The following is a 12,713-nucleotide window of genomic DNA, read 5'->3' on the forward strand; positions in this document are numbered from 1 at the left end:
CCTGCCCTCTAAAAAACTTGTGTGTTAAAGGCTAGGTCTGTAGAAAATGGACCCAATCATGGAGAAGCTATTGGGTCATGAGTACTCTGACCTAATCAATGGATCTGTATACTAAGGGATTAATAAATAACCAGCATTATTAGGAGGTAGTTGAAACTTCAAGGTGATACTTTAGCTAGAGAAAATATGAAGCATGCCCTCAGGGACTCTATCTTGTCCTGGGTCCCCCTGTTGGCCTCTTCCTGACATCTTAAGCTCCACCATTTCTGCCCCCAGATGTTCTACCTCATCACAGGTTTAGAAACAATGAACCTAGAGGACCATAGTCAGGAACCTTGGAAACTGTGGGCCAAAATGAGTCTTTTCTCCTTTGAGTTCTCAAATATTGGTCTCGTGACAATTCTAACATATCACATGTGATTGCCTGCCTGTGCTTATTGTGGTGGTTTTTTTTTTTTTTAAATACTCATTGACTTTTCACATGAGACTCTTAATAGGCCAGAAAAATATTTTGGGAAACAGTCACAGAAAACCAAAGAACAGAAGACCTTCCGTGAGAAATTCGATGTTTATAAAATAACGGCCAGTTCCTCTTTCCTCCACTCCTTTTCAACATACTCTTACACTCTGTATGGACAAACAAAATAGCATGAAACAACAGTGCCCAAGAACCCCAAAGTCACCTCCCTCTAATGCAGCATCAGTGCCTAGGGGAGATGGAGGGAAGCAAGTCCAACATGGCAACCTTGGTCCGGAGGACAGACTTCAGCTCACGCCCCTACTGAAAACCGGAACCCCCCAAACTAGTTCTAAGCATACTAAAAACTCTAGTATTGTCCTTTTTTTTTCTAGGCAGGCTCTTGCTGCTTGGCAACAAGCTTGGGGCTCAACAAACTCCTAAACAACAAAATAAAACGGGATTGGTTCCCCTGTGGGTGATACAATAGCACCCGTTGAACACTTACAGTTTTTAAAAAGGAAAGGGGCATGGGGTCTACTCCCAATACAGGCACAAATTCACTGCTGGAGGGCTGCGGTTCTTCTCCACTGTGGCTGACAAACTAACAATGTCACAGTTACTTCCCACCCAATAAAAACACTCCCCTTTAATCACTATGTGTATATTTAACTTTTGGAGGCAGAGACTGGACTTCGCTAGAAGAGCAGAGAAGACAGGCTGTGGGAATACCAGAAATCTACCAAGTGGACTCCAAGGAGGGAGGCATTTTTATATGCAGGTATTTAAAATTAAAGGACCAAGCAATGCATTTGCTAACACGTGGTGTTTGTGAAAAGTGGGTCTTAATTTTCCCCCCTCGCCTGCATTCCCAAGTTGGTTTCATAGAAGGCTTCATTGTAATCCAGGACCATTGTTTTGCATTAATTTCTATGACAAGGAACCCAAAACACAGGGTGCCCGGGAGTAACAAAACAGAGTTGGGAGACAGTCACAACTTGGCACAAGTGTGACAAGCTTTGAAAAAGCAAATGTTTCACTATCTGAAGTGGTGTGGCTTTCCTGGAGCAACCTTTTCTCCTGCAGACAGAGTCATATTCTTTCCAAGCACATTGGAGACCCAAGTCAAGCTGTGTTTTATGTTTTATTATAATAAACACAGTTTACTGTAACAAAGACATACTAGTGGCGATCAGCTGACAGCCAGTACAGCACCAGGGGCTGGTGGCGAGGGCCTGGGGGTGGGGAGTCAACTGATAAAAGACCAGCCGTCTGGAAAGTTCCCTTTAAAGAACTTGAAAAGGCAGTGTTGTCTTATGAGACCACCGCAGAATGCCAAACTATCTAGCTGGGCTCCTTTCTGGTTGTCACTTAGTGCAATTTGTAACTAAAAATAGCAAATCCTTCAAAATCCTGGGCTCTCAGATTTCATTTTGCTTTCAGATTTCCAGAATAAAATGAAAATACTGTATACACTGTTTTAAGTGGTCATACTGTTTCTTACCCAGAGTTTACTTCCATCATTCAAACTTTTCCTTCAAACGCCTACTTAAAAGTCTCTACAGTTATCTGTACACTTAGGATTTTGATGAAGGAGAAACAGATTGTTCACAGCAAAGTTGTAAGTGAAGCACCTAACACGTTCAGGTTATTAAAGCCTCAAATTCAGATTCCTTAGGGGGGATATAAATCATCTTACCAAATCTTGCATGGCAAGTTTTTCGCAATCCAGCTCATATCTCAATCTGTCTCTACTGTCCATTAACTGTAATAGAGAGAAATGAGGCATTTTGATTAAGGTAAGAACACAACACCTAAAATGTTTTCCTCAACAGAATATGCTAAAAACACTTTTTTTTTAAAAATTTTTTTTTTATTTTTCGAGACAGGGTTTCTCTGTGTAGCTTTGCGCCTTTCCTGGAACTCACTTGGTAGCCCAGGCTGGCCTCGAACTCACAGAGATCCACCTGGCTCTGCCTCCCGAGTGCTGGGATTAAAGGCGTGCGCCACCACCGCCTGGCTAAAAACACATTTTAATATGGGAGAAAAATGGATTCCAATGTGATCAAAGGAAAAATTAATTTCCTACAGATTATTATGTTCTGACAATATTATTATATAGCCAAGCTAATATATAAAAACAATGCTAATGTACTTACAACTTCCCTGGCTACCCTCAGATATGACATCATTATATAATGCAGTGAATCAATCCATTCCCCTATAACAACTTTGCTAAACTTTCTGTATGGCACATTCTCTTGCTTCATATTTTTGTGTTATATTTATTTGCATATCTAACTATATTCATATTGGCTGAAAATACTGCTTAAAATCACACATTTTACCTCTGTCCTCATGTAGCTTTTGTTTTCTATTTTTTTTGGGGGGGGTGGTGGTTTCAGACAATCTGTTTATATCGGTAAAATTCAAACCTTAATTTAGACCTTTGTTAAACTCAATCAATTAACTATGTTTACTAATCTGATAGCTGTCTCTAGAGTCACTCTTCAAGACTCTATCTTGTCTTCTGTTTATCCAAGTATTGACTTGTCACCTTGGCTCAGATCCCCTCTCCCCGCTCCCTATTCATCTTGATGAAACACAAGTCTGAGACTAGCACACTGTCCGTTTCTCCAGGGACTCAGAAGGCATCCAACCCCCTGGCATGAGTGACCCTTTCCTGTGTGCCTGACCTTTACCAGCTCTGTCTGGCTTCTGGGAGGCAGCTCAATGCCTTGCCTTCAGCCGGCTTTGATCTCCTACCACCTAAGCTCGGCACGCTTGCTGCCATCCTCAGCTTGCTGGGCATCACGTTTGGACTGTCGTCCCTGCCTCCTGGTGTGCCACCTACTAGAATTAAGTTTCCAGCAGAGACTGTGAGGTGGCATCGGATGGAGAACAGGCTTCGAGACTGTTGTTGGATCACTTGAATTAAAACACAGAGGCTATTGAATTCCGTATTGTAGGGCGCTTATCCTGGGCAGAAGGCAAAGTCGGTGTACCCAAACTCAGACCCATTTTCAACTTTTTTTCAATTGCATCTACCAATTAAAGAAGGGAACTTGTGCCTTAGCTGAAGCGTTTCAGATTGTTTTTTCCACTGGTTCTTGTTCTGTCTGCCTCTTCCCCATGCTCTAGGTTCCTCTTTGTGCTGCACAATGGATTCTCACTTTGGCATCTCAACGGGTCCCTGTTACATGAGTCAGCCATGTCACACTTCAGAAAGTCCTGGAATACACTTCACACCACTCAGCAACACACTTGGCCGCCAGCTTCTGTGCCCTCTTGTCCTCTGGGAAATAACAGCTCAGGCAGCCCTCCCAAGAGGACCCCAAGAGAAAGAGCATGGGAATGTCTGTGAAGGTTTTCTAGAACCCTCCAGATGGAGATAGCTTCTCCTCTCCATGGATCACCCACACATTTAAAATTTTTCTAGCAGTAGTGGAGTGTGTGACATTCAAAAACACCCAATAAACACCATTGAATTAATTTACTGAAGGGTATTGGGCACAAACTTCAAAGAGCTGTTCTTTCTTGTTCAACAAGGTCTGACCTGCTTCCAGCTGACAAACCACTTCCACCTCCATTCTTATCTCTCGTACATACATCGTAAGCCTGGGAGAAGGAAGAAGTCGGGGGACAGGAACTAGCTCACAGGGACAAGTCAGAAACCAAACAGGAACCCAGGGATCTGGATTCTTTCTTCTCAATAAGCGAGTCTATGTTTTGTGTCTGTATTAAGTTCCAGTGATTGGAAGGAAAAGCAGAAGAGAAACACAGGACTGCCAGAGGATGACTGAGCTGAAAGAGATCTGCTGTACTATAGCAGATCATATTGAAAGGCCAAATGACCCTTTCATAGGGGGCTGCAGATCAGAGATCCTGCACATCAAATGTTTACATTGTAATTCATAACAGTCCAAGATTACAGTTATGAAGTAGCAATAAAAGTAATTTCATGGTTAGGGGTCACCACGCTATGAGGAACTGTATTAAAGGGTCGCAGCATTAGGAAGGTTGAGGACCACTGTCCTATAGCTATCCAAAATAGAGCTGGCAAACAAAAATACATAAATTCAAAATTTTATAGTAGCCTTGTTAAAAAGTAAACCATGACATTAAAACTATATTTTTATCTATCCCTACATATACACTCCAAATACTAATAAATATTTGAATTCTAAGGGAACTATCTCTTATTTTATATAATTAAAAAATACATGTATATATATATCTTTTTCAATTATAGTATAAATTGTAGAGCTAAATTCTTATCTATATAGATTTCAGAAAACTTTCAAATAAGAAGGCAGATTCATTATCTAAATTATTGAAAACATGAAGGTTTTTTCCATTCATTGAAACAAGCATTGGGTTTTTTCCATTTAAATTTAAAACTGTTCAGAAAGAATCCCCTCAGTTGCATTGGCCATGTTGCAAATGTCCAGTGGTCACATGTGGCCAGGAGGTAGCCCTGGGCAGCGCAAATCGAGACTCTGAGGCAGCCTGTGACTGAGTGATTTCAGCTCGCACAGGGCATAGCGTGCATCCTTGAGGACTGCAGGGACACTTTTGGCTCTAACCACATATTGTATCCCATATAGACTAGGAAGCCTCTGTAACTCATTCTCACCAGAGGTAGTGAGGACGAGTGGCCTGGGGGCTTTTTAAACGAATAGCGTGCTTCCCTTGTAGGCAAAGTGAAACCAGAATCCAGATATTTCATTTTTACTCCAATGAAGCCCATCCTGAGAAACTTGGACTGTTGTCCACAGATGCCATTGCTACTTTGTAATAGTGGGGTTTACAGGCTGCTGTAGGAGACCAGGTGAAGGCCAAGAAAATGAAATCATTGCATGGAAATCTACCCAGCAGAGGAAAACATGGCCCGACTCTGACCTATCAGTGTTAACTACAGATCTCGAAACTAGTTTTATCTAAACTCCATGAATATCCTGTGCTGCAAAGTCAGACCTGGTTGGAATCTGACCCTAAATTACTTCGGTCCATGTGACCACCATGCTTTGAAATGTGACTTGTGTATTTGAAGAACAAAGTTTTGTGTGTGTGTGTGTGTGTACATAGATATGTGTGTATGTGTGTGTATAAATATATATTTATATTCTCTCTTTTTTAATATTTATTTTTATATGTATGGTTGTGTTGCTTGCATGTATGTCTGTATACCAAGTGCATGCCCTGTACGTAGAGGCCATCAGATCCTCTGCAACTGGAGTTATAGCTGGTTGGGTGGGTCCTGGGAACAGAACCCAGGTCTCTGGAAGTGCAGCCCTTAACCACTGAGCCTTCTCTCCAACTCCAAGATCCATGCTTTTAATTTTGCTTAATTTAACTTAAAAATTCATAGTTGGTCGAGTTCCTGGAAAATACACACATTTCTTGGACTAGTTTAGGGATGTGGGTCTGCCTTTTCATCTGTAAATTTTATGAACTCTAAATGCATCTTTATTCTATGCATCCCTACAGGGTATTTCAGGGTTCCAGGCATGGTCGTCAGCACAGATGAGATAGTGTGCTGTCTGCACTGAGGATCACAGTCCAGGGGAGACTGACTGACTGCACATGGGAGGAGCATTGCTCAGAAGACTTGAAGCAGGGTGGCTCACCAGCAGGGCTGGGGGCGGGGATACTGTTTTGTCCCATGCATCGGATGCACCTGGGATTCTTGATTTTCATGATACTGAAACTTTTCTTGCTTTAAATAAAGACTGACCTAGCATAATAAGCCAATTCATTCTCAGTCAGAAAAAAGGTGTCAACCAACGTCCAGCCTGCAAACAGCATGTGGCAGGGTGGTCTCATTCTTAGTAACAGATGCTTACAAGCAAAGGTTGGAAACTCTCAACGATATATAACTTGTCAGTTCCTTACAACTGACAAGATATATATGCTGTTAGATCTCTGTTAAATAAGTGATTTTCAATATTCCAGTGGGTTTTTTGGTCAGAATTCTTATTTATTACTAGCTACTGTTTTCCAGATAAGAAGGAAATATGTTGCTAAAATGACATAATGGGTAAATGTATAAGCCAACTTTCTCCACATTTGAAGACACCCTGGACATGATGCCATTTCCCCAATGGTGCTGATATTTCAATTTAAAAAGAGTCATTTAGCAATGTAAAAGATGTTTGTACCTTTTGAATATTTCGCTGATCCTGGTCTGCCATCTCTTTCAGATACATAATTTCATCCTCTGTAAACAAAAGGAGAGAGAGGCCGACCATGAAATTACACACGTATGCCCCTGTATTCAAATTGCGTGCTTTGGGGCAGGCTGTAGAGGCAGAGGCAGGCATGGTGTTCACAAGTCCTAGCAGGATTGTGACCTTCACAAATGCCCTTGACATTCACAGCCTTCTTCCTGCTGTTAGGTTGGCCGGTTGGATAGGGAGTAAGAAGTAAGTTCAAGATCCCAGTGTGGCTGAGGGCTAGATGCTTTTCATCAATAGTAGCAGTAGGCATTTTTTTTGCTGTTAGTTACAGCCAATACAAAGTGCTTTAGCAGGTGGCACTTTATGATTTGCCAAGAAAGACCCCAACCTGGGAAAGCATTGTCATGCCGCATCAGAAGAGAAATGGAGTCACAGTGGCATGGCGTCATCCTGTAATAAAAGGACACTACACTACAACTCATTTCACCAATGCTCACACCCACGTTCTTAGTCTTTGCTCTGCTTTCATACTGTAGATCACCGGAGTGTCATACTAAACACACCAATACAGCAGCAACAGTTAACATTTAAAGGCGCTTGAAAGCAGTGTGCTTCTGGTGATAAACACAATTTTTATCAGCGTTTATGGTCTGAACAAAAGGGGATCTAAAGTGTCAAAAGGAAAATTTGCATTTAAAATTTGGATCAAAATTGAGTGCGAGTGAGTCTCAGCATTTTGTTCTGAAAGGCTAAGCCTGCTTTTCCACAAGCATATCCCGTCATGTTCCGTATGTCCGTTATAGTTTAAGAAAATCAGCACTTGTGTCTGTCGACAGCACTTCTAAGTGAAGTAGAATCAACTGATTAGCCCCCCTTTTTTTGCTAAGACTAAAGTGTATTTTTGTTTGTTTTGTTTTGTGTTTTTTTTTTTTTTTTTTTTTTTTTTTTTTTTTTTTTTTTTTAGAAACAAACACTCTGAGTTCACCTGGCATAGCTCGGTAGCACAAATACAGATAAATCCTATGTTCCAAGCAAGAAAAGCTATCTTAAAAGAAACACAAAGACACCTATCAAACTGATTTCTTTTAGGTGTAAATAACTAAACACATACAGGAGGAAAAGCCAAAGAGTACTGGATTTTAGGACACGTCCCACTCTTCACAAGGAAGGGGTTAGGAGCATTAGCTAAGATCACGTTTTCTTTTATGTTCACAAGGAAAGGGTTAGCAGCGTTACCTAACATTGAATTTTCTTTCAGGTTCATTTGTGCTTCCTCTTCCAAGACTGCGATCACTTGCTGCAGCCTCTCATTCTCCATCTTGTATTCCATCATTTCCTTTTCTGAGAATGTCTTCGGAGAGCCAGTCTCCCCGGCAAAAGTTTCCTGCGAAGACAGGGAATTCCACAAGCAACTCCAGGACAATGCAGATACAGAGGCGCTATCATATAATTTTCTGAATTCTATTACACACTTATAATATGAATAGCAAAAAGGAAGGGGACTAAATAGGACTGGCTGGAAGAAAGGCCGCAGTACATTCTGTACAAAGACCCCAGCACATGGGGACATTTTATTGACAGGAATAATGCATATCATACTGTTTGTGTGCCCTCCTCATTCAGGTCAATTCATTATGGAGGCTGTGTGCAGGGAGGCAGCTGGGGCCCCTCCACCCACACTTCTGAGTATCTGAAGCGCTATCCCCTGTAACTAGGCAGTCTGGGGAGACCATGGACGGGCAGCGCCAGGGGGTGGCAAAGTGCAAAGCTAAGGAGGGGGGCTTGTTGCCTTTGTGGCATTTCCCAGTGTCGGCGCTGCCAGTGTCGTGAGGAGCCCATCACATGTCAAAGGGGTGACGTGTGCAGGCTGGGAGCCGCATGGAGCCCATCAGGCGCGCAGATATCCACACAGTTGGTCTTCTGCTGGGTGGAGGAGCCACCCAGAGGCAATTCATATTCTGAACATTAACGTGGCTTTGCATGCCTGTCACGGGGGCTGTGCAGGCAGTCAACGCTATTGAAGGCTAGGGTTTAAATCTCTATGCAAAGTGATTACCTTGTAAGAAGGTTTCAGGATAACTTACAACAAAAGACTTTAAAGTTATAGTTTTAGTAAAGCAAACTCATTTACATTTTTATTATGTGTGTCTTTTGTTTAAATCTTGCCATGTCCATTATGACGGAGGCTTTTTCCTATGCCATAGAAGTTTATTTGGGAAGGCTACTCTTTCTTTTTTTCTTCTTCCTCTTGTCTGTTTCAAAGCTATTGAAAACATCTGAATATACTCGCCTATGGTTGTCTACATTTTATGGACACACTTAAAAAAATTAAGATGTCATGGACCAGGGAGGCTGGTGCAGAATTTTATACTCCATCACGGATCATGCAATTTCAAAATAAGGGTTGTATTATTATGCTAAAATAGGAAAACAATTCTACATGTCTTGCTTTGAAATTCCCATGGACTTGAAAATAACTTTTGAACTTCAAAGTAATCTTAGCTGAATTATGAGTTGTTCCTTTTATAGTAATTCCATGATTGCAAATAAATAAGAACAAACAGACACTCAAAAACAAAGTGTTCTTTCCAATACATCGATTTCCTCCTGAACTGTACCCTGACTTAGCTTTTGAGAGACTAGAGAGTAAATTATTAAAATGTTTCTCTCTGTGATCATAATGTTTTAAAAGAAAAACAAGTATTGAAATTTTTTGTAGTATATTAATAAAACCCTTTAAAATTAGTGGCTTACGGATGGGATTATAATCATATATATTGGATTTAATATCATTTGAATATGTTGTTGAGTTTTATACTAAGCTTGGGTACAAATCTTGGGCTTTTGGCTCTTCATTCTATTTAAGTTATCCCAGCATAATTAATTTCTAATTTTATTTATTGTCATTGAGACAGGCTAGCATTATATAGTCCAGCCTGGCTATCCCTGTGAGATTTACTCACTCACTTACTTACGTGTATGAGTATTTTGCCTGCACATATGTGTGCACCACGTGTACACCTGGTGCTATTGGAAGTCAGAAGAGGATGTGAGACCCCTGGAACTGGAGTTACAGATGGTTGTGAGCTGCCATGTGTGTGCAGGGACTTGAACCTGGGTCCTCTGGAAGAGTAACCTGTGCTGTGAAGCACTGAGGCATCTCTCAAGCCCTTGGTCTTGAACTCTTCACCCTCCTAACCAGGCAACCATAGTGTTCGGACTCTAACAAGCAGAACTAAAGGAGCACTAACTGGTCTGATGAGCAGTTAAGAAACAGCATGGTTTTCTCAGTAAAATAAAGGGAGACTCGGTATTTCTTTGTCTCCCATCGCTGAAGTTGAGACTATTACAGAATGTATTTATGGTCTAAGAGGACTTTTAAAATATATATATATAAACACATCGCAGACTTGAATCTGTTTATGTCTGTAATCTGACACCTGGCAGTTCACGGCCATCCACAGAGGATTACACGGGTACCTGTTATCATTCGTCATCTGAGAACTATTTGAACAATCAGGTGGAGATGAAAGCTAATATGTTTTCTGAGGCTCTGTGAGGGCAAGCAGGAACCCAGGAAAAGAGGTTCTGAGGCGCTTTTCCTCCCTTCATCCGCAGCCCCGGATACCCAGAGGTTAGCCTTTAGCGCGGTCCCCACCATCTGTCAGCTGCAGGAACTGCAACTAATTAACTATTCAGACACCCAGGGCAATGAGGACACTTCATTAGCAAAGGGAACAAAGCCTTCATCCTGGCTGCTGCTGTCCTCTCTCCCACTCAAGTGGCAAGTTTTGTGGGGATGTTCCTTCGGCCATCTGCCCCACATTGCTAGCTCCAGCTTGCTTAAACCATGAATCTCCTTAAAAATAAGCTGCATTCCTAAAACAAGGTTAAGGCAAGTGGAGATCTTTGGAGGAAAGTTAGCCGGGTACTTAAAGGCACAGTATAAGCCAAGAGCGTGTCGTCCACAGTCATCCTGGGATTTAAAATTCATAAAGGTACTTCCCCCGCTCTTGTTTTGCTATCATTTTATGAAAATGAGGCCTTTAATCGGTGGGATAAATGCAGTTTCTCTTGTGAATATGCATAAGGCTCACAATATATCTGATTGCAGGTCTCAGAACTCCAAGCGGAATCTGGAAAGAAGTGCTTCCCAAAGCAGGACCGTGCAGAACCTTCCTTCCCTCAATGTGCTCTTGACCAATGGCCTAGGCATCAGCTGGGAACTTGTTAGAGAGGTGGCATCTCAGGCCCCAGCCCCGACTGCCCGTGTCAGTCTATCTCTCTCGGCAAGTGACACACATGAACCAGGGTCTGAGACGTTCGTGCCTCAGGGCTCTCTGAGTGCCTTCTCAGCGGTTCTCTGCTGTGATGTTAGCAGCTCAGTTCTGCAGACTCCGTGGATGGCACTCAGACATCTCAATTTGTGGATGGCAGGGGGCAGGAGGGGCACAAGCAGGATTCTGATGCGTGCCCTTGCCTCGTGACAGCCCCACAGAAGAGCAGGTGCTTCCCCAATGAGTGACAACCAGGAAAGTGGCACCCTGGGACAGCGCAGCCCCGCAGAGTAGTCATTCTTGAATGACAGCCCTGTCGCACAGTGTTGTTAGCAACAAGCAGATCTGTTCATCAGTGGAGGGTGGGTAGATGATGGCTGTGCAGCTTGGCCATATTGGGGTAAGAAGGAAACATGAAAAGGCAGCAGAAGTTAAAGTCAAGGTATGGCGTGCACAGGCAGGCGTGAGTGTGCACATACACGTGAAGGGTACACACAGGCACACAAGCCTACTCTAATGGGGTAGCTTTCTTTACAGTTCTCAGAGAGAGTGCTCAACAGACAGCAAACCAGAACCCACACAAGTCTGTAGCTAAGTCACACTGATTTCTCACAGAATGAAAATTGGAATGAAGCTGTTCTCAGGAAAACTGACATCAAGATTGTCATTGGAAGCTCAGGTTTCTGTAACTTGAAAACCTCCCTTTCTGCCACACATGTAATTGAGGCTACTAGTTTAGAGAACTTGTCCCTTTCTAGCCAATCTCATGAGATTTCTGTCAGAACCAAGCCAGGAGAGATAGCATGACTATTAACATAAATAAGTTACTGATGCAATTTGATTATCAGAAGAATCAATCAAGTCTTGTACAGACTAAGCAAAGCTGGTTTTTTTCACATGTTTTCAAAAATATTCCTCTCGAGATTTCCGCTAAATATTTATTTACTCATTAGTAATGTGTGTATGAGCATATGGTGAGGGTGGGGCGAGAGCGCCACAGCATGCGTGGGGAGGGCAGACAACTTGATGGAGTCGGTTTGCTTTTTAAGCTCTGATGTTGGAACTGCAGTCATCAGATTTGTGTGACAAGCACTCTTAGCTGCTGGGGCAGTTGCTGGTCCTCCCCTTAACTGCTTCCCTACGTTCTGTGCTCCAAATCCAGTTGTAAGTTAGCATTGTGTGACATCTCAGGGGGATTTCTGAGCCACTAGAGGGGGCAGCTGTCTATGATGAAACTTCATGTAGAAAGCTCCAGTTGAGAACTTACACAGCAGGAGTTTTTCGGGAAGTTTGTTCCTAGAGAATTTTTGTAAAATGTTTTTCACAGGCTGACTAAAATGCAACTACACTGAAATTCAAAATAAAAATCTGAAACCTTTCTAGTTGTAGGTATTTTTGGACAAGGGAGACTCAACCTGGATTGGTGGTCAGTGCGTGCGTGCGTGCGTGCGTGCGCCTTTAGCTTCACCTATTCATCCTCAGTACTGCAACTCCAATTCAGTCATCTCTTGCTCTTAGAGGGTCATGATAAAATCCTGTCCTGCTTTGGACTGCCCATGGGGGATGAGAAGGAATCTGCCTTTCTCGCACATTCTTCCCAGACAGAACTTCAAGCTCTTCTCTCTGCTGTCCATTCTTCCCATTTGTGTTCCCACTGGTCTGGGCCTAAGTAGGAAGGCGGTGACTGGCTCTTCTTGCCTGAAAATCTGAGATTTTCCTTCTAAACATCTTGATTTAAAAGTCATTCTGTCCGCTGTGATGGGGCAAAGACACAGTTGCACAGCACTGTGGGTAACATCC

The 12,713-nt window shown here is 42.5% G+C and overlaps 1 protein-coding gene across 1 annotated transcript in view; it reads right to left on the reverse strand.

Annotated features, from left to right (window-relative positions):
• The window catches only part of C5H10orf67 (chromosome 5 C10orf67 homolog), a 120,895-nt gene that overhangs the window by 75,440 nt on the left and 32,742 nt on the right, over positions 1 to 12,713 (reverse strand). The window contains exons 6-8 of the mRNA XM_059263663.1: positions 7,873 to 8,020; positions 6,619 to 6,677; positions 2,157 to 2,222 (exon numbers count right to left, since the gene is read on the reverse strand). Of these exons, the coding sequence (XP_059119646.1) occupies positions 2,157 to 2,222; positions 6,619 to 6,677; positions 7,873 to 8,020 (273 nt within the window). The remainder of the gene's footprint in view (positions 1 to 2,156; positions 2,223 to 6,618; positions 6,678 to 7,872; positions 8,021 to 12,713) is intronic.

This window comes from Peromyscus eremicus, chromosome 5 (genome assembly GCF_949786415.1).
Source record: "Peromyscus eremicus chromosome 5, PerEre_H2_v1, whole genome shotgun sequence".
NCBI lineage: Eukaryota > Metazoa > Chordata > Mammalia > Rodentia > Cricetidae > Peromyscus > Peromyscus eremicus.